This window comes from Pectinophora gossypiella, chromosome 2 (genome assembly GCF_024362695.1).
Source record: "Pectinophora gossypiella chromosome 2, ilPecGoss1.1, whole genome shotgun sequence".
Taxonomy (NCBI): domain Eukaryota; kingdom Metazoa; phylum Arthropoda; class Insecta; order Lepidoptera; family Gelechiidae; genus Pectinophora; species Pectinophora gossypiella.
Window position 1 is genome coordinate 4275343 of NC_065405.1, and position 23929 is coordinate 4299271.

At 36.6% G+C, this 23929-nt stretch overlaps 1 protein-coding gene and 1 long non-coding RNA gene across 2 annotated transcripts in view; one reads left to right on the top strand and one right to left on the bottom strand.

The window, feature by feature from the left end:
• The window catches only part of LOC126372106 (tyrosine-protein kinase Dnt-like), a 65552-nt gene extending 51455 nt beyond the window's left edge, over window positions 1–14097 (bottom strand). The window contains exon 1 of the mRNA XM_050017678.1: window positions 13995–14097. Coding sequence (XP_049873635.1) covers window positions 13995–14097 — 103 coding nt within the window. The remainder of the gene's footprint in view (window positions 1–13994) is intronic.
• The window catches only part of LOC126372773 (uncharacterized), a 147675-nt gene that overhangs the window by 37773 nt on the left and 85973 nt on the right, over window positions 1–23929 (top strand). The window lies entirely within an intron of this gene.

Genomic DNA, 23929 nt, shown 5'->3' on the forward strand with positions numbered 1-23929 from the left:
AGTAAAAAAAAAGTCAAAAGTATTTATTTGGTTTTTCCTAAACTAGTTACTGGAGCCTCCTTTTAAACAAAATAATTATGCCTGTACCAGGAGACCCCGCTATTCTACGTATAACAGTAGTAATTAGGTAAGAAAGTTTTGTTACCTTAACAACATAAAAAAATCAACATAAAACTAAGTACCAAAATGAAAAACAAAACCTAAGCAGAAACTCGTGCTCATATAATCTATTGGAGTGGGCAGAGTGATTCCAAACACGTCGTCAGCATTAGTAAGCGAACAGTAATGTGATCACGTACGAAGCGATATGACGGTTGACAGAACGTCAATTTTCATACATGTTACACCATTCATTGATCGCGATACATTTTGTATAAATATCAATATTACATACATACATACATAAACTCACGCCCGTATTTCTCGAAGGGGTGGGCAGAACTACTAATAATCAAGAAACTATTTGCAGCCACTTTTGATACATAGTCCTAAGGTGGATAATGATAAACCGTATGATGATAGGTGATCAGCCTATCGCTCCTAACCAAACTAGGGATCACATAGTGATTTTTGTGATTTGTCCCCACCGGGATTTGAACCCTGGACCTCCGGATCGTGAGCCCAACGCTCAACCACTGGACCACGGGGGCCATTACCGTTCTATACGCAGTATTATTATTTATTCAGAAGTAATAGTCACATTTCTGTGCAGATCTACCTAGTCCAATATTTAGACATTGGTTGAAGCCAGTTGAAGGTCCATCTGAGTTCGAACGTATAAAATAACTTTTAGGTAACCACTTGACTGGGTTGTATTTTATTACACTCTTATTATTTGACTTTATATTTACTATTATTGTACTTTTTTGCTTATCTCTTTTTGTATGGGTTTATTGCCTCAATTAAGATTTTTTTTTATTATTTATTATTTCCATAACTATCTTGAACGAAACATCCTAGGGAGGGTACGAACCATTTGTCAACCAACTCTAGGAATTATAAGACTGCGAAATTGAATGTCACCTCTGCAGTTTACAATTTGTTGTGACGATATAATTTATTACATTTTGTAGTTTTCAGAAGTTTTAGACTGCATCATCTGTCAAAGTAGTTGGCTCGTGAATGAAACGATTTCAATTATGTACGGTGTCATAAGTCACAGCAATCTCTGTATAGCCTAGTTGACTGTTCTTCTTCTGTCGTGTGGGTTGTGAGGTGGATTACCAACCCCATCAACCCCAACAACCATCTGCTCATGTAACGACTACTTACATCAGTAAGTAGTAACCGGGACCAACGGCTTAACGTGCCTTCCGAAGTACGGATCATCTTACTTTCGGACAATAAGGTGGTCAGCCTGTAATGTCCCAACCAAACTAGGGATCACAAAATGATTTTTGTGATATGTCTCCACCGGGATTTGAACCCGGGACCTCCGGATCGTGAACTCAACGGTCAAACCACTGGACCACGGAGACCGTTACTGTTGATGTCAAGGTACAAAGCCATGAATTCCGTGTCTATTCCATGAAGAAATCCCTTTGGAATTTGGCAGAACTTAAACGCTCCATATTAGAATTCTTGTACGCTACATATTCGTTAGTCGATGAAACGATTAACTTCATGTGAAAAACAAAGACCTTAACAAACAAAATACGCTTTTAAATCGCCCATTACGGAGTTCACAATCAAATAAATATGGAAATAAAAACAACGCTTTAACTTTTCCTCGCACAGTGGTCCCGAACAATAAATCGTGGGCCAAAAAACAGGACGCAGTGATAACTCGTAACCCGTAATGTCCAATCAAACGGCCCCAGTGGTCCGTTGGAACGCAAATTTCGGCCAAAAATGATAACTGCGTTGAAATATGCATTTTGTGTGCTTTATTCCGCCTAGTATATTACGCCTCAGGGACGGGTTATCAGATTAAGCTGATTGTCATTTGTTAAATTGTTCGCAATAATTTTAAAAAATATTTGGGGCAGCCATTTTTTTTCTTTTCTGCTTTCATCAGCTTTGTTACCTGCCAGTGCGGTAAAAGGAACGAGAATTGGAATAGTGATGTAGTCAGTAGCTAGCTCGCCGTCGATTAGTGTGTTCGACAATAACCGAACGGTTTCGACTGCGTTTTTTTCTGTTCCGAAGGTGTTTACTTTTACGGCTGTGGTCTGGCTTTCCCTAAAAATAAGATTTAAAATGGCAAAACTGAGCTGAGTCGTTTGAACCTACAAAAAATATTAAGTAAAATTGTCAATTAAGTATTAATACACCCCGGACAATTCGTACAAAACAACTCGTTTTACACTGGCACTACACATTGACGTTATCGTACACGTGCATCTGTGTGTGTGACGTCTGACGCCATACGTGTGAAGATAAAAGAAGATCGAGGGGTGAGGTAAAGCTAGCTCAGTCGCTGGGGGGGGGAGAGTTGCTTTTCTATAAATAGTATTATTCCTTATTCTATGGTATTACGTAACGACGTATTTGTATTCCGTATTGTTGCTCCGTTCACCCTTTCAGAGACACGGGCGTGAAACCCTATAAATGCATAATTATGTATGTATAATAATGAACAATGTAAAAGTCCTCCGTAAGGAGGGCAGAGTGACTTCACGCTACCATCTATTTATAAATAACCTCCTTTCTCCTTGTAATGAATGACTCACTGAGAATTTCCCACTAGTTCCGACTTGAATTAATGTTGTTTGTAAAGGATTATGAAAGCGGCGATACCTAACGATGTCTGAAGACTTGCTATAAAAATAATACAAAAAGAACATTAGATTATAATCTCTATCGGGAAGACAAAGCTTCAGGTTTTTAAATGGCAATGCTGTAACTACATTTGTCATTATAGGGTGAGCTTCAGAGTACAATATATATAAATATATACAATACAATACAACACAATACAATGCAATACAATACAATATATATAAATATATATTGGTCAAAAAAGAGGTTGGATTTGCCAAGTGAGCCCAAAACGCGCGCCAAGTGTGAGTAAATATTTCATACTTCAACTTTGCACTCCAATCGTCCGCACTCTAAGACGCACGGAGCTTCACAATAGTGTATTCAGAGGTGGTCTTCTACATTATAACAGCAAATCCCTGTCACAGGAAAGCTAAAAACCTTAGTATGATCAGCTAATTATCAAAAAATTCTTTTGTATGCAGTATCTTACGAAGCACTACTTTTGTATGCAGCCTATTGCAGAAAATATATATTGCCGGTAAAACGGCTATGGAATTAGAAAAGCAGTAGAGCCAGCGTAGGTACCTGTCTCCAGAAATAGCAGTAAAAGAAAGTGGGGTTGATCCTGCGACAGCGGTCTTTCCAACTTCTTTCTTCTATTCCGTTGTCAATATCATTGGTGTCACCGCAAAAATATCTTCAAACACACGTAACAATTGGATTTTACGTAAGTATGTTACCAACTGAATTATTGGATAAATCTTTTTCTAGTAGGTATCTTACGTTTAATACTAGACATTATTATATTACCAGCTCATAATAGGTATGCAAAGTACATCGTGTTAAAGAACCTCACAGTCGATTGTAATATCATAAAAACATAGCAAAATAAAAATACCTAGCCAAAGCGGTGTTCACGAAACCAAAAATGACTACACCTTATGCCACGAAACTTAAAGTTACTAATATCCCGTAATTATGTCCGCTTCGAGTTACGTTTTAATTGGACAGGATAACGTCCCGTCATTTTTCAAACGCGTCCCGGAAACCTTTTACTAATGTTTTTGAACGAAAGTCTGCTTTGTTAGCTGCGTATGGTTTTGGAATACGGTCTAAAATAGAGTAGAATTTGAATAGAGTTGTCCACATGGAAGTCGATGATTGGATCGTTAGTAAAACATAGAGAGACTTACATAAAAAATACCTATTTCCCGCCGGGTTAAGTTGTCTGTAGAATACTACGTACTTGCTTCGATCCTGACATACTTCTTTTGCTTCCTCCACATTCATCAATAGTTGCATACACGCGCAGTGGTTAAGAGTAGATCATAATACTTAAATAAATAATAAACCTTTTTTTATATAAATAACCTTTTTAATATGATAAAGATGAAGGGTGATGTCCGTATCACCCTCTATACTGGTCGAGCCAACTGTGAAATAGAAGAATACATCATCATCTAACTAGCATTATCCCGTTTTTCACACGATCCGCTTACCTAACCTGAATATTTAACAGGTGCGGTTTTTACAGAACCGACTGCCTGTCTGACCTTCCAACCCGCAAAAGGAAAAGCCCAATACAGGTTAAGTCACATACATTATATGCATTTCTCGGGAATGTGGGTTTCCTCACGATGTTTTCCTTCACCGCTGAGCACTTGATAATCATTTATGATCCAAACATGAATTCGAAAACAAATTCGACAATCATTGGTTTAGGCCTGCGCTGGATCCGAACCTGCGACCTCAAAGTGAGAGATAAGCGTTCTACCAACTGGGTTACCACATAACTAATGAAAAAAGTGTACAAAATTTATTTAATAAGAAATTTGTGGAATAAAAAATGATTGCATCTCTAAAATTATCGATAAATGTACCTATATTTATAAAGAACAGAATATCGGACAGCACTAGTTAGATGATTTATATTCTGTATGATCGAGTGAGTGTGTAGTCGTTACAAATTGGTTCGACTCTCTGCTCGTAAATTTATGTGCAATAGGAGAGCAATGTTGTCAGGTGGGAGAACTTTTTAAGTCATTTATTTTGATTATTATGACATCCTGCTATTTGTAACAGACTTGAACAAGAGAACGACGTAAGAGGGTGATTAACAGAGTTACTGTTGCATCTATCTTCTATCTTGTGGGTTGTGAGGTGGATTACCAACCTCAGCAACCCTGATGTCACGGCTATTATTGAGCCGCCAAAGGCCCCTGACATGGCTCATGTAACGATTACTCACTTACATCAGTAAGTAGTAACCGGGACCAACGGCTTAACGTGCCTTCCGAAGCACGGATTATCTTACTTTCGGATAATCAGGTGATCAGCCTGAAATGTCCTAACCAAACTAGGGATCACAAAGTTATTTTTGTGATATGTCCCCACCGGGATTCGAACCCGGGACTTCCAGATTGTGAGCCCAAAGTTCAACCACTGGACCACAGAGGCCGTTTCATCTATAATAATATTATAGATGAAACGGTAAATAGGTATGGACAACATAAATCAGGGTGAGATGAGTCCGGCCAAGTAGTTAATGCAACAATAGGTGAGCCAAGTTAAAAGAAAAAAGACAATATGAATAGAATAGAGAAGTGGTTTTGTCTATCGCAAAAGTAATGGAACTGAAAATTGACATTAATTTTCCGACAGGAAATTCCACTTGATATCAACTTCGAATCTGGTCTGAAACATCCCCCTGAGTATTTGTTACGTTGTCACTTACACCCATATGCCCTTGTATGTACTTTTCCGGGGTGTAAGTGAAATCGTAACGAATACTGAGGGGAATGATTCAGCTCATTATTCTGAGTTAATATCAAGAGGAATTTTCCATCGGAAAAGTATAGAATTGAATTGAAAATAATTAAAAGCACACAAAAATAAAATAATGAATTTTGTGACGGAATATTCTACTAGATATTAACTCAGAATCATGATTTGAATTATCCCTTCACTATTCGTTACGATGTCACTAACACGCTGTACAGTCATGAGCAATATAATGTACCCACTTTAGGACTGTGTCGCACTAACATATTTGACATTTAGTGAGACTTACAGTTCAATTTGTCAAAAAAGTTAATGTGACATGGTACCAAAGTGTATACATATTAAATGCTCGTGATCGTACAATAAATATTTTTTTCTACTCCTCTACTTTAATCTGGCATTTAAATAACCAAAAAGTCTAATATAAGTACATACATAATTAAACTCTTTGAAAAAGTGTACGCTCTATGGCCTATAAAAGCATTGTTTACAAAGTGTAACTGTACTATAATGTCGCCAAAAAAGCATTGTTGTTGTTTTTTTTTTTGACCTGGAAACTGGCACCTTTACTTTGTTTGGTGCCATAGATATACTATAAAAAAAGTATACATTTGCCGCCATTTTCCCGCGCGTTGGAAAATAAATTGAAAAATTTTTGTGTTTCGTTTAAAATTACGTCGTCGTAGAAAAAGTATTGTATGCAACGTTGTATAACTAGGTCAAAAAATGCTCGTGGCGTCTCTTATTGCGATGTTCGCCAAGGCTCACATCGCAACTCACGCCACTCGCATTTTTTGACCCTTCTTATACAACTGTTGCATAAAATACTATTATTTTAAACCTCCCAACCACACTTTAGTAATAAAGAAGTAAGTACCTACGTGTGTCGTCTTTACGTCTAAGCTAAAACAAATGACTAAATTTTACCTTTCATAGACATGTAACTAACTTTACAATTTATCCCGCATAAACTAGAGAACAGGCCACTTGTTGACGCAGTGGTAACGATGCGTGAACTACACTTATTACCACTTCCTTCCCCCCATAATGGGGATAATATCAATAAAGTTTCGATTCTAAGGGGCATTATGTTGAAACGGTGCCTACAACCTGACACAGCTAATGTAGAAGGTATTCGTGGCGAAGGCATTCTTTGAAAAAATGAAAATGAAAAATGCTTTATTTACCAAAATAATTAACACATAGCGGTTGAAGTCTCTTTTAAGTTATTAAAATACTTGTGATAGAGACTTCGCCCCTCCACTGATAATGTTACATTGCTTTTGGTTATATAGCCATAAAAATTAGAATGTTACAAAACATGTTATATTTACAAAGAAAAGTAAAAACGAAAATTTAAAGTTTAAAGCAAGTACATACGTGTGTGTTTGTGTGTGTGTGTGTGTGTGTGTGTGTGTGTGTGTGTGTGTGTGTGTTTGTATGTGTGTTAGCTTTACGACTATCATGTGTCTTGGGATCGGAAGCTGCTGTCATAGGAGCTATAACAGCTGCTTCCACTAACTGTTACACGTATGTGTTTGTGTGTGTGTGTGTGTGTGTGTGCCTCTTTAAGCCTTATCAGGGCCTATGGAGAATCAGTAAAAAAGGGTCGGTGTGGCGGAATTTCGACCTTCCAATCAACATGTTTGTTAGATTAAGAAGATTTTATAATAATTTATCCTAGACGAACTTAACGGCATTCAGAAATAATTCCTTCAGAAAATTGTCACCCTAATCCGTCCACAAAAATCAAAGCCGAAGTCACATAAAAGATCCAATTATCCCTTCCATCGTATGCAATGCATGCTGTATGTAGTTCGCACCCTATTCTGTTGCCGCGCGATAAGACTCCACTAAATTGATGTTTGAACTGTCATTAACTCCCCTAACAGACAGATGTCGCTGGACTCTATTATTTTTGACACCTACAACTGTCATTTGTAGTCCGACTTGATTTATTGTCTGTGGTCTTTAATCGAATGAAGGATTAAGTTTGTTAACCCCGTGTTGTGTGGTAGTTACTTGTACTTTATTGTCTCTTAATTGAGTACAATTGTTATTGTTTTTTGACGAGGCTACATGTTTATGGTCGCATTGGGAGGGACATACTATTATGGTGGTGATCTATCTAATAATTAAAACTTTTAAAGTGTAAAACGCTGTTTATTTTTAATAAACTTGCCCTTACAAGCGTAAAATCAGTAATTGGTACATTAATATTATACCAATACGATGTTTTACATACCTACTTACTTTTCCTTTCTTAATTCATCTAATCACGCATCTTTATAAACCTTTCCAGAAATCAATATCAGAAAACAAAATAAAGATGAATAAGTAGAATCGAGTACCAAAGAGTATTAAAGAAAATTGTAGAAAATAATTCAATAAACAAACTCGCTAACTAAGGCTGCTTTTACTCTGGCGTTTTTAGCGAATACGCCGCAATTATTTTCATACAGCATTAGATATTCGTACGAAACACCGAAAAAAAATGCGACAGAGAAAAATGCCCAAGAGAACTATTTCTCGTATCGTACACCTACACATACTTCATACGTCAATCCGAAGAAAGAAATTCCAGAATTACATACATATGCCAACGAGGGGTACATAAATATTATCACGAATGCAGAATGGTTGCCATTCCATCATGCAGCGACCATTATTTTTATTTTCTTCATACGACAGCTTGGTTTATGAGTTTATGACTCAATCCTGGGGTGTTCAGTATGCATTCCTCGGTGGCAAGTTTCTTTTATCTCTAATAAGATCCCAATTCGGATACGTCCTGCTCCCTAAAGTAATAAACTACTAGTGGCAGCATTGGGGTGAAGGTTTCCATTGTTGAAGACGATATTGAAAATGACGTATTACCTTCATACGTCATTTTTATATCTTTAATTGGTTGAGTATAACAGTAGCTGCAAAAAATAAAGTTTTGAACGTAATTCAAATTCTGTCATTGATTGATTAGTACCTGATAAGCGCGTAGTAAGTGGAGTTCCGTGGTGTCTGCTGCTGCATGTATATATAATTTATCGAAGAGAAGATGGAGGCGTTTGGCTGTAGGTGGTGATAATAAAATAAAGATACGGTTCTGAATATAACATTATGTGGTTTCTTTTTACTACCAAAATAAATTCTCAATGTTAGAAAGTGTCGTAAATTTTGCACTTAATTACGAGTACATAATATTTATCGTTATTTATTTATTCACAAAAAGTAGAATTTAGTATAGTTACCGAATTATCCAATACAAAGAATAAGCGTTTCGTTATGTGAATCAACGCTAATGGCTAGAAGTATTATTCTATTCAAATATTATCTGAACCAATAGAATTACTTTATTTGTCACTTAACTAATAGCGTTGGTTCTTATAACAAAACGCAACTTTTTTGTATTGGATATTTAGGTAACTCTAGTTTATAGCGTCGCAAGATCTTTGGTAGTAGTTTTACAGCTAGTCACATAATATTATAATTTAATTTTTATGACGTTCAAAAAGCGCTAACTTTGTAAGCCAATTTTGAAAAATAAATATTTTTGTTTTTTTTTGTTAACATTATTATTATTGCTGCTGACATAGTTTGGTATAATTCGTATCTTATCCCATATTACGTCAATGGAAACGCGCTCAATTGCGCACCCGAAATACGTCGAATTTGTAGAACAAATATAAATGGTTGAGGGTAGATCGAGGGTTGATAATTACATTTTTTGATCTTCGGAAGCGGGAGATGACGTCACAAGACATGCAATAGAATGTTTGTCATGTTTTGATAGTGTCACAGATATGACTCATGTATGAATAAAACAGGAAAATAGTAGTACTACTTATTTGTATGGTTGTACTTTTTTATCGGTACCGAGTCGGGACTACCGACGACCCAATTACTCTAGCCAACAAAATGGTGAATCAGCTCGAGACAACAAACACTTCAGAACCCCGATACCGACCCCGATGGCGTGGTCAACGATCTCCCTCATTTAGAGCTTATCGCTATCAATCCACTAGCGTCGATTAATTCTTTCTAATAGCGTTTAACTGGGCACCCTCAGGCCTGTTGTCTTAAATGTTGAACTGGGTGAGAGCCTTCAGCGCTCCCCATACACAGCGCCAAATCTACGTACAATAAGTCACGTCAAAAAAAAAGGACGACAAAGTGATTCTATAAGAGTCCCGTTTTTTTCCTTTTGAGGTTCAGTATACAAAAAAATAAAAAGAAATATAAAAAATTATAAAATATAATTATTTATTATTGTTTATTTCCGTTGTTCAATCGCTTCCTTTCAGGTAAAACAACACTTTGTCAAAAGCATTACCAATAACGCAATTAGTAAATTAAAAACAAATAGGTATTTCGATACGCGAGGCTGGAATTATTTAATCATACCCATTTAATATTACGAACAAACAGTATTTAATTATATTAAATATAGGGTTTTTTTTTTTAAATTAAACTCAATAATAAGTACCTTGAACTCTGATAGCGAAGTCTATGAGATTGGTCATTGACCTTCACATATCACACTGTAGGAAATTGTATATAAAAAAATATAGTGATAAAAATATATATAATATATATTTATGTATTTTTAAAATATCCATCACTTTGTTTTGTTAAGACTGTCTTGAATCACCTGATTGTCCGAAAAAGTTAGATGATTCCGTACTTTGAAAGGCACGCCAAGGCGTTGGTCCCGCGCAACTAGCTTAAACATCTCCACCAACCCGCAGTGGAGCAGCATGGTGGTGTGTACTCCATACTCCCTACGGTAGAAAGAGGGGAGGTCTATGCCCAGCAACGGAATGTATATATAGGCTATTAAGTTTTATACATGTTAAGAGTATGTAATAGATATGCTGCTCGCTATTCAAATTCAAATTCAAAATATCTTCATTCAGTAAATTACATAGTTTCACTTTGAATCGTTAATTTTTAAATAACGAACGTCTCATCCGCCTAAAACTATTCAATAATAGTTTGAAAGAAAGTAATCTCTATATCCCGCTAAGCTCTTATTAAATTCATTTCCTTTACCTAAAGGTTCCCTGGAAGGGATTGCTACCTTGGCAATAAGGCAGGCGGCCTTGTTGTACTATCTAAATGATTATAATTGTTTATTTTATTTTGGACAACAGACAGTCATAATACAGCATTTATATGTTACATAGTGATAAGTGAAGACAAAGTGTGGCCACAGTTTATTTATTTTAAATGCAATAAAGAGTTTTTGTATTGTATTGTTACTTATAAGCATGTTTCGACTTTTCTACAAACACCACTCAAAATACAATAGAAAAGCCCCAGATAATCTTTCTCTTTTTCCCCCAACGTTTTATCACATTTTCTGACCAACGACTAAATTTGCATAAAGGTTAGGCCTTAGGCGGGAAGAAAATTGCCTTCTGAAAATAGGAGTTACCAGTATCCAACAAACGTCGTACAAAAATCCCAAAGAAAGGAGATGTTTTCAAACTGTCGGACCTTTCCATCTTTTGAGCTTAAAGAGCAAAAAGATAATGAAATAAAAAGAAAGGCTTATAGTAGGTTCCTTTACAATCGACGGGTTTTAAAGTGATTTTTCACATCCGAATGTGACTTTTGTTCACAAATCGTCGCAATAGACAAGCTAGTTACAATAAAAAAAAATGTGATCTTAATTTTTACCCAGAGTGATATTACAGTGCTGCCGTCGAGAGAATGCGCATTTGACATTTAACAGATTGACAGAACTAGGGATGGGCATTAAGTAACAATGTTACTGTAATCGTCACTTAAAAATATCGTTAAATGAAATGTTTTTTTATTATCTATACTTATAATAAATCTGTAGAGAGGTCAATTCTGTACATTAAATATTTTTTCAAAATAACTATCAGGGGGTGATAAGTGATCGATACTGATGCCAAAAATGCAATCAGTAAAATTTTTGTCTGTCTGTCTGTCTGTCTGTCTGTCTGTCTGTCTGTCTGTATGTTCCTTATAGAAACAAAAACTACTGGACGGATTTTAATGAAACTTGGTACAATTATTCTTCACACTCCTGGACAGGTTATAGTATACTTTTCATCACGCTACAATCAATAGGAGCAGAGTAGTGAAGGGAAATCCTTTTGTATGAAAAATCTAAACCACTCAAGTTAGACGTTTGAAATTTGGCATGCAGGTACCTTAGATACCGTAGAGGTGCACTAAGAAAGGAATTCCCGAAATTGATACGGGAACGGGAATTAGCGGGAAAATCCTTTTGTATGAAAAATCTAAACCACTCAAGTTAGACATTTGAAATTTGGCATGCAGGTACCTTAGATACCGTAGAGGTGCACTAAGAAAGGAATTCCCAAAATTCCCACGGGAACGGGAATTAGCGGGAAAATCCTTTTGTATGAAAAATCTAAACCACTCAAGTTAGACGTTTGAAATTTGTCATGCAGGTACCTTAGGTACCGTAGAGGTGCATTAAGAAAGGAATTCCCGAAATTCCCACGAGAACAGGAATTAGCGGAAAAATCCTTTTGTATGAAAAATCTAAACCATTCAAGTTAGATGTTTGAAATTTGTCATGCAGGTACCTTAGATACCGTAAAGGTGTACTAAGAAAGGAATTCCCGAAATTGATACAGGAACGGGAATTAGCGGGAAAATCCTTTTGTATGAAAAATCTAAACCACTCAAGTTAGACGTTTGAAATTTGGCATGCAGGTACCATAGGTACCGTAGAGGTGCACTAAGAAAGGAATTCCCAAAATTCTCACGGGAACGGGAATTAGCGGGAAAATCCTTTTGTATGAAAAATCTAAACCACTCAAGTTAGATGTTTGAAATTTGGCACGCAGGTACCTTAGATACCGTAGAGGTGCACTAAGAAAGGAATTCCCGAAATTCCCACGGGAACGGGAATTAACGGGAAAATCCTTTTGTATGAAAAATCTAAACCATTCAAGTTAGATGTTTGAAATTTGGCACGCAGGTACCTTAGATACCGTAGAGGTGCACTAAGAAAGGAATTCCCGAAATTCCCACGGGAACGGGAATTAGCGGGAAAATCCTTTTGTATGAAAAATCTAAACCGCTTAAGTTAGACGCTTGAAATTTGGCATGCAGTTACCTTAGTTAACTTAAAGCTTAGTTGCAACAGGATATTGCAAAATTTTCACGGAAACGGGAGTTAGCGGGAAAAAAACATTTGTATGAAAAAATGGAAACCGCGTAAGATAGATGTTTTCAATTCAATTCAATTAAATTATTTATTGCATTCCATGTAGTACAATGGGGTGTTACATAGGCATAGGAACTAAAACATGGACCCTGTAGGGCACAGCAACGTTGAAGGGAAGAGAGGAAGTGTGTATTAAAATTAAACCTCAATGAACAATCAATTAAAAAAAAATCAATTCAATCAATTGATTCAATCTAGCATGCATGCATACCTTAGTAAATATAAAGTTTATTTTTGGCTGTATTTTGAAAAATGGGAGTTATTGGGAAAAAAATTGTATGAAAAAATCTAAACTGCATAAGTTAGATGCTTGAAATTTGATATGCACTCCCACACACACAAAGATCTCTCTCTTATATAACATGCCACGCGGACGAAGTCGCGGGCAAAAGCTAGTATTGTCATAAGATTGGCGGTTAATTGAAAGATTTTTATAGTGATTTGAGATTGGGGGTGTCATGACATGACGTGTATAACTCTGTACTTAAATCACGTCACGTAATTGGCCTTATACGTCTGTTTCCGACGATTTATGACGTCATTGCCTCGAAGAAATGCACTTTCTTTCATGGCTGTGCAAGCCAATCTTAGAGCGGCAAACTCTACCACACACTATGCAGGAGAAGTCTCCAACCGGTGGATTGTTGTCGGTTTGATGGCGTTTCATTTTCCTGCTCGCCAGTGTGTCAAACCAGGTGTGGTCATGAGTGTACTTAAATAAATCTGAAGTTAAGGAGTCATTATAATTACTTACCCAACTATTTTATACTATTACTTAGGAAAAATCGCTGAGCCGTGGTAGCCCAGTTGGTAGAACGCTTGCCTCTCACTTTGAGGTCTCAGGTTCGAACCCCAGCACGGACCAATGTATGTCAAATTTGTTTTCGAATTCATGCTTCGATCATAAATGAAAACATTGTGAGGAAACCTACATTCCCGAGATATGCATTTTCGGAGGTCTGTGACCTAACTTGTATTGGACTGGTTCCCCCTTAGCGGGTTGTAACGGCAGACAGGCAGTCGCTTCTGTAAAAAATTGGTCCTGTCAAATCTTCAGGTTAGGTAAGTGAACCCTGTGAAAAATGAGATAATGCTAGAAACATGATTTGAGAAAAATCGCTACCTCACAAACTCACTAAAGTTGTCTCAAGTCTGTAAAGTTCTAACCGCTCTCAAAGATATTGCGATCCTAAATAACTTATAAGTAATCACAGTGAATACCAAACTCAATAACTTCCTATTAACTAGGATACCTCAATTAGTTTCCAATCAAATCACTTACCAAGCAACTTCATTACTTCAACCTGACTGATGAGCACATTGAGATGCCCCGTTGCCATTGGCAACAGCCAAACCGCCCAATATACAAGTCTTATAAAAGCCATGGCCACTTCACTTTTCAATCATCTTTGTATTTCACACATAAGTACTTTAAAGTCATTTTAAAAAGGATAAAACGCAAATTGGATCTATCATGTTGTATCCATTTCCAAAATTAATCCGAAAAAGTTTTTTAAAAATTTTTATTAAAAAGTTACTTTAAAATAAATTCAAGCTGAATTCAAGTTTCAATAAAAGAACAACCATTAAATAGAAACAAAAATATTTTGAATTTAAAAGTGAAAACGTATTCTAGAATTTCGTTATCGGATCGCGCGGTAAAAATTTCGAATTTGTTCGAAAGGAACTCGACGGAACGTGTCGCGCCCGCGTCGCCGCGCCGCACTGCCGCCCGTTCAGAAACTACGAGCCAACAAGTTATTCCCTGACATGCGCAAAGGGGGTTGAAGCATTTGATATTGTTGCCAGCCCTACGTGGCTCCAATAGTGGAGTTTAATTCTGCATACATTGCTGTTCTAGTAAGTTCCTGTCAACCCCAATGCTTGTTTAAACTGGCAATGTATTAAGAATTATAGGTATATTATTATATACTTACCTACATTTTTGCGGAAGCGAAAGAAAATCTCGATATTTTTATTAACTACCGTTCGGCTAAAAACTGAAACAACAAAATTATACCTGAATTGAAATTAGCTTGTCTATTGCGACGTTTTATTAACAAAATTAAACCCTTTTTTTTTTCAAAATGGGGCTTAAAAGTGATTTTCATTTTAAGGGATGCTTAGCCGACGTGTTTATATGAACGTACATTCAATAATAATCTGATTATAACCAAAAATGTCTCTCTTACTGTATATAAATCAAAGTGTTTAAATTTTAAAAGGCTTTTATTGAATGCGACGGGTGTTTTAAAGGGAATTAATTGAGTTTGTCTCAAGGGAGCGGCGTTTCCGTTTTGCATTAGGCTCGCCTGTAATCAAATTACTCTCGGTCACAGACTAAAAGCACCGAGTTCATAGAAATACATCATCGGAAAAGCTTGAACGTAACTCAATAATATACTTTTAGTAACTCTTTTGACGGTCTCCATTTCATAACTGCGTTGTAGGTGTTTTTGATGAGACGTTCGTTATGTAAAAATTGACGATTCAAAGTGTAACTATGTTACCTACTGAATAAAGATATTTGTGAATTTGAATTTGAATTTGGAAAGTGTTGCGAAATAGAAGTCATTTAGAACCATCGAAAGGGTAAGTATTTACCACAAACAGATCAATAAGATGATGCTTATTTCCCGTTGGGGTAGGCAGGGACCACGGAATTCCACTTACGATCCTGACACGCAACTTTCGCTCTTTCAATCACAGTCGTTCGTCGTTTCGTCTTTGTACAGTCATGAGCAATATAATGTACCCACTTTAGGACTCTGTCGCACTAACATGTTTGACATTTAGTGAGACTTACACTTCAATTTGTCAAAAAAGTTAATGTGACATGGTACCAAAGTGTATACATATTAATGCTCGTGACCGTACATGTGTATTTTTTCAGTCCTTATTGTTTTCGCTTCCAATCAGCATAGAAGCAACTACTAGATATTGTAGCCTGATGAATGTTCCAGTTTCTCATCACTCGGTAGAACCATCTCTAAGTAACCGTTTATTAACCGCGTTCATCCATCAGTGTCGACTTCATATTACTTATACATTCGCCACCGAGCTAATCTCTGTAACATGTGCGCTAAGAATACTTTGCGCGATGTTTTGATGGATTAAAACCGTTCGGGCAAAAGGAATGCTAAATATCAATGGTAGGAATAACATACATTATTGATTCTTGCTAAGCTAGATAAAGCTTAGTAATACTTAGGTAAAATATTGTAATCGACCTCCGTGTTGTCCAGTAGTTTCGCGTTGAGCTCACGATTCGGAGGTCCCGGGTTCGAATTCCAATGAACAAAATATATCACTTTATTAAAGTAAGATAATCCGTGCTTCGGAAGGTACATTATGCCGTTAGCCCCGGTTATTACTTTTTGATGTACGTAGTTATTACATGAGACTATATAATAACCCTGACATCAAGGTTGATGAAGTTGGTCATCTACCCCACAACCTACACGATAAAAGACGACAATATTGTAACAAGCTAGTTGGGCTTAGGCCTCCAAAAATGTATGAAAACGGGTACGATGTATACTCCACCACGCCAATGCACTGCAGAAACGATCTAGAGAAGGATTCGCCTCCAAAATTGATCTAATGAGGAGCGAAAACTGGGACCGTTAACTCCAAAACATAAAATATTTATTTAAGCAAGTACGTTGAGGAACGCCTCAGTTTGTCTACTTTGTTGATCATTATGGTTTTAACTCTATAAAAACCTTTCCAACCTATTATTTATTTAACAACACCATTTTATAACTACTTACTTACCAAAATTCAAACACGCTCTTCCGACATTCTACGATTTAAAATTCATATTTGGAATACTTATTCGTTATATTTGCATTTACGGAGACAGCGAGGAGCGATCGCTCTGCGCGCACTCTACCGGAAGACGGTGGAAAATGTTGGAAACTCGCGCGGGCGTGAAAGTATGCGCTCGAACTTCGCTTATTTTCTTTTTAAGTATTCTATTTTTAAATTCAAACGGCTATTCAGTAATGAAGTTGTCGAGATTGACCTGACACGACGCGTTCCAGAGTTTTTATACTCTACAATACGCTTAGCGTGTTTAAAAGTAGAACAAGGCTTTGGTATAAGATGATATAACAGGATTAATTTGATTTGCAACAAATTCTTACTTTCATAGGGATGATTTTCCAATATGAACTGATAAATTATTTGTCAATAGAATAGGTATGTATCAAAAATTTAATGAAGAAATTCAAATTTGGATACTTTATTCTACGAATGAACGCTCTCTGACTATTAAGTTTCGACCCTAATACAAGTAAAATAAAATCAGTCAATTATTACGATTACCTACCCAAGGATAAGATTAGCGTACGTATCTCTTTAGATACTCTTAAAATACTGGATTTTACCTACTATTTAATTTGAGCACTTGTAAGGAAAAGTCACATACATACCCAGCAAGAAACATAGCGTGAAGATTTGTACACAAGTAATGTAAACAATCCGTTATTGCTAACAATATCCTATTCGTACAAGTGCGTTGTCTTCAGTCGACTCCTTCGATTTACTTTACTTACAAGAAGGAATATTTGCACAGACTAAGCAAACATTTAGCGATCTCTTACGATATTGTGAGGGTTGTTTGAACAGTTTTATGATAATCTCGCCAGGATACAAGGATTGGATGGGATGTTGTTTCTGGGTACATTTTTGTTAGTTTTGAACCGTTTCTGTTGGTAACTGGGTTGGTAATATCCGTAGAATTATGATGAATCGTTAGGCAGTTATCACACGGCGCGGAGGCGGTCGCGGTTGGCGGTGAAGCGGTCAGTGAAGGTATCTGTCTGTGTGAAAATCACTACATAGTATATAAAACAAAGTCGCTTTTTCTGTTCCTATATCCCTATGTACGCTTAAATCTTTAAAACTACGCAACGGGTTTTGATGCGGTTTTTTCTAATAGATAGAGTGATTGAAGAGAAAGGTTTACCTATGTGTATAATAACATCCATTCAATAGTGGAGAAATATTGTTATTTTTGAGGTTTTTAATGTGATGTCGTAAATTAGTTAATTTTTTCCTCAGCATTGCACCCGAGCGAAGCCGGGGCGGGTCGCTAGTTAAATTATAAAATTCTTATCTAGAAATAGACGCCAGTTAAGATGACCAAACATCAATCTCATTTTACTTTTCGTATTATATTAGAATTTTATTTATGAATTAAGTAACAACGAGTACGACGTTTGACCGCTTTTATTGATGACGTCACATGACAGTATTTCCGTACAAACTACAAAAAAAACTTTCGTTGACGTTTCGCAAAAAGTATCTCATTTGACTTAGTTACAAGTAGCATATTGACTTATTAAATAATAGTAAGAATAAATTGATTTCATATATAATACAGTGACTTGTTAAAAAAGAACTGCTTTTAGCAGGAATCCTTGACTTTCATGATAGGAAAACCTATGATACGAAATTCAGTAGTGACTTGTATTCTAACCGTCACTTCTTAACAGACGAGCACCGCCTCACCACGCAGCCGACCGCGCGGTCGACCGCGCCGTGTAAAACCCGCCTTATCCTATGCTGGACTGGGGTGGAATGAGAAATACCTAATAACCGCATTCTACTTATTGCGTCCTGTTCAATGTTGGGCTGTTATAATTATGGGCGATACGCATCAAATGTGAATGCCCATCACACTACATATTTTATATAGTTCTTCAATTTTGTTAATGTCCCTCAGCAATATTGCATTTCCAAAGTCCTAACTTGCATGTTCATCAATTATTAGATTTATCGCGTATCAAAATTTGAATTCAGAACTGTTACTTTTTTGTAGTCTTACTCACAAAACAAAACACTACACTGTACATGATTGGTTTGGGGGCACGGGGGTGTCCCCGCCAAGACGAGTAAAGCGAAGAGCAAGGGCAAGGGACTATCTACTTTTTCTCGAAGCGTTTCGTCGATTTTTTTGAATTTTTTTGAGCCTTGGATTTGGATTATACCAGATATACCAAATTCTCAGGATATGTTGTCAGCAGTGGACTTATTAAACATATAAAATATGTGGCTTGCTCGTTTCGCTACTATCACATTATGAGCATAAGGTGAAAAAACTATTTCGCTTCCGTCACCTGAGCGTAAGGCAACTTTATTGACTGTTCATTGCCATTCTGTTACCCAATTCTTGTAATTCTCGATACGGGCAAGCCCCATATTTTGCCTAACGTGTAGAGTTTGTGAACTTAGCGTTTGTATAGTTAGGGCGTGTGGAGTTAGCAGCTTGGCTCTACATGAGATCTGATAATTTTTTGACATTCCGATCGATATGATCTCGTCTTGGCATCATTTTACATGGAAATGTTTTTGTTGGCATTTTATTCTAGAACTCCTTGGAATATATTTTCTAATATAAAAAGCTTGATAAATAAAAGATAATAATAATATATTATGAGAACCATTATTACAATACCAACACCAGCGGAATTTTTATTTCTAAAAAAAAAGCAATATCGTGTTGATTTTAGCTACACAAACACTGTATTTTAATTTTAATGTTGTACCTACCTAGTTAGCTAAAGCGTGTCTTTTTACAGTTGTGTTTGCTTTGAGGTCATTTAATTATTGTAACAAGGACAGAGTACGTTATTTACTACCTTATAAAGTTTTGATATATTTTTTTAAATAATAATAACTTCTCTTTGGAATAACTTTTTTTCTCCTCGGAGAGAGAAACAAAAGGAGAAAAATATTAGTAAATTCTCAAAAGTACTGTTAGATGACAAAATATTTGTAGTGAATAAACTTGTTAATGTAATTAAAAGCAATAAATCACAACATAATTATTATTCTCATTCACAAAATCCTGATTTCTAAATTCAAATAACATGAATTAAATATGGCTGGCCTACTTTATCAGGATTCTTAGATATCACTATCCAAACACAATATCTCATGTTTCTCGAAGCCCGCAGCAAACGTTGGCCTTCGAAGTCTCGAGAATATTGATACCCGGGGCTTTTACCCGGATCCTGTTTCTCGTGTTAATAGGCTAGGCAATTCCCGTGAATATGATTCTTTGATTATATATAATATTGAATTAAATTTTACGAAATATTTTTATTTTTTAACTGAATTTTGATTTTGACTTTTCTCTCTGCCGTCGTCTGTTTTCCCAGCTCGTTATAATCTGGGAGTCTTCAAGGTAAGCGTGATCAACCCTAGACCACATGGTCACTTACCATCAGGTGCGATTGTGCTTTATCACGAGCCGATATTATTAAAAAAAGTAAGGGTTGCGCGGTCATAACTATCTATTTTCGTTAAATTAACTAGTTAGTTCCGAAACACATTGTGCCTACAAAAACTTTCACAGTTTCAAAATAGATCTCTGCCTATAGCTAATCATAATATACGTTATCATTTTTTATACGTCATTAAACTATACAAAATAGATTAATTTTAATAAAATATACATACATACATACATAAACTCACGCCCGTAATCCCTAATGGGGTGGGCAGAGCCACAAGTAATCAAAGACAACTTGCAGCCACTGTTGATACGAAGTCCAAAGATGGATATGATGAACCTTATGGTGATAAGGGATCAGCCTATCGCCCATAACATTAGTCCATCATGTTAGAGGACACAATCCCTCTGTCGGTTTTTACGACATGCCCGGGAAGAGAAGCAGCTGAACGTGTTCTATGTTTTTTATATGCTCCCAGAACAGCATAGAAGCTATAAAATAAAATATAATATAAAATGAAATATATCTATAACTAATACTGCTTTTATTCCGCTAAGTAAAGAAACATAAATTAAGTAAACCATTTTGAAAACTTCCTAGTTTTCATATCCGGGTAACCGGATGTTCCCAAACGTTCCCGGATCAAAGTAAACAAATGGTCGTGAGCTGAATATAAATTGTAATGGAGATGTCGGAATCAATTTTAAGTGCTGTTTAAGGGATGGTGAAAGTTTTTCTTTCGCCATTTAGGTCAGGACTTCGTTGGAAACAGATCCCGACGACCCGATTATTCTAGCCATAGAGGCAGCCAATCAGCTCGCGACACCAAACACATCAGGACCCCGATACCTACCCCGCCGGCGTGGTCGATTATTTCCCTCAATCAGCGCTTATCGCTATCGACCCACCAGCGTCGATTAATTCTTTCAAATATTTTTCCTCTCAGACGACGCCCTGAGCCGAGGTTCGCGCCCAACTGGGCACCCTCAGGCCTGTTGTCTTAAACGTTGTACCGGGTGAGAGCTTTCAGCGCTCCCCATTTGTCCGGCCAAGTAGTTAATGCCATCTGTGGCAAATCTACAATAAGTCACGTAAAAAAAAAATTTAAAAATAATAAACGATAGATAAAAATTACAGACGTACATATTTATTGCATTTTGTATTACATTTGTGCGCGAAAACATCCGCCCAAAAATGGGATAATATTGAATGAAATGTATTGTATTGATATGGAGACCACATCAATTGGGAATTTACTACTTGAAAATTACAGAACCTAACATAAGCTCACGACTAGCTTCCAATTGGGTTAGTCAGAGATACATCAACGCAAAATCAACTAAGTAAACTTCACATAACCTTTAAATTATTATTATTTCCTGAAAAATTCAAAATATTATCTGATATTTTATTGTAAAAACGTATAACTCAAAAAAAGATGAATTTAATTTACTTAATTTAGAATTTTATTTTTATTCCTAAGGAATTATTATTTATTTAAGCTCACGCTCTTGAGCCCAATTGAGGTAGTCAGAGGTACATTCATCGCAAGGTGATAAACTAAGGGTGGTATTAATAAACTAATCTCAGCTTCGAGACTGCCTTCAAGATCATGTCAATGTGACAATTCTTATATAAAAAGAGTGACTTGAGCATGATCTTGAGGGCAGTCTGAGATTAGTTTATTAATACCACCCTAAGTCCTCACACCTCACGCGAGCTTTCTGTTAGAATAAGAAGTGGTGAGCCGTATCGCCGTCTATAATGGTCGAGCTAACTGTATTGGTGAAAAGTTAATAACTTGTTGGTACAAGTCTGGTACCGGGATTCAAACCTGCGCTCCCCGATTGAGAAGGAAGCTGGTGCACCTCAGGACCAGAGTGACTATTATTGAAAATTGAAAAACTTTAATAAATTTTTTTTTCCTGGCTATATCTGCAATCAGTATCTTTTTTTTTTGTTTACTATGAGCAGATTTGATACAAGTGAATTGTCAGGTAGAGTGTGTCTTCCAGCGAAGACAGCTACTCATAATTAGCTAATCTATGACCACTCATTCTTCTGAATGCTCTAGTATATCTTTTCTCTTGAGTCGCTTCCTATAACTTTGACTGGTAAGCTAGATTGCCAATTCATTGGGATGTTTTTTCAGCCTTGCTTGGTAGTTTAGGACTGAACCCCTAATTTCATCCTTCACTGTATTCATTTTCAGGTTGTCATGAATTTCTGCATTTGTTATGAACCAAAAACCTTGTTATTAACCAATAATAAAGTAATTTTACACCTATAATTTCTATAACACTTCGTCGTCATATTGCAACGTGTGTTAACTGCATTCCCCAAAAATAGGTACCTAAAGTTTTCTTTTATCTAGACGCATTTTCTTCCCCAGCAGGGTGTAAATAATCTCTCCAGAGAGTACAGCAAATTCCCACATCACAAAATGCGGTGTAGGGACGGATGTCAGGCGCAGGGCATCCTAATTCAGATTGCATTGCATTGCGGGCGCCTCTAAACGGAATACCGAATGACTTTATAATCACTTGCCTTCAGTCATAGAATGAAACAACAATACTACGTACTTCTGTCTGGTAATGACAAAACGATTATAGACCTTGTTTCTGTGTTAATAATCACTATATATCGTTACCTTAGAGTAAAAATCACTTAAGTGGTATAAGCGCGTTTTTTTTTTAAATTACGACATCTCCCTAGTTTTATCCGGTCGGTTTACCTAACCTAATGATTTGACAAGTCCGGTGTTTTACAGAAGCGACTGACTATCTGACCAACCCGCGAAGGGAAAACCAGCCTAATACAGGTTAGGTCACATACCTCTGAAAATGCATTTCTCGGGAATGTGCTTTTCCCCACGATGTTTTCCGTCACCTAAATATAATCCATCATAAATCTTATTCGTAAAAGTACTTTCACTTATTCTCTCTACATCCAAATAATTGCTTGAATCCTGAACTGAATTTCTATTCAAGCAAACTAATAGAAATTTCAATTTTCTTCAAGCACAACATGTTACATTGTTTTGCTTCACCCGTCGACGGCTTGTGTAGTTTGCCGAAGTTCTCCGAAGTTGGCCGAAGTGAGCCGAAGTTCGGTTAATCTGGCTCGGCTAACAGTCGTGTTGAACCACGATAGTTGAGACTTTGTATCGTGGACCTTATATTGCGGTGGTCAAGAGAGAAGCGGACGCTATGGATGGTCGTTAATAGTGCATATCGCCGGCATATAGAGAAAACCATGGTAAGCGTCTTTTTACCGGATTGCGGCGAAGCAAGAAGTTTATATTATGTAAGTATATATATAAAAAACAAAATAAAGTATTAAAAAAAGAGAAAATATATAAAAATAGTAAATATTATATTAAAGTCGAGGTTTAGTTGCAGAAAATCAATAAGGCCGCCTGTTGTGCATTTCCGTATATGTTGTCCTTATCTCTGTATTTTGTGTTCATTGTGCTCAATAAAGTATTTTATCTATCTATATCTCTATCGGAACGTGATTTTCCAAAAAGGCGCTCCGGTTTTCACTCCAAGGTGATGGTGATATAAGATTCTTGGACTGTACGCAGCGAGTCAAATGATAGGAGATATATACTTAAGCAAAACATTTTTTGGTCTCACACCTGTCCCGACGAGTTCTGACCTGGTGTACGCGTGGAAAACGCAAAAGGGGGCGCCCCATAGAGACCTGGCGACGCTTGGTTGACCGAGAGTTGAAAACTCTCGACATGGCATCGAGCTACAGAGGCATCAAAAGATCGCGAGGAGTGGAAATCTGTTTTTCGAGCCCCATCCCAACACAGGGGATAAAAATATTGGAAGAAGAAGAAGAGTCAGACACATAATAAATAATAATCCAAGATTTAATTTGATATGGTTGAACCTCACTATCACACGAACTTTAGAAAGAACAGCTTTTTACCGAGATGTTCCGTATTATTTAATAAACTTTACCT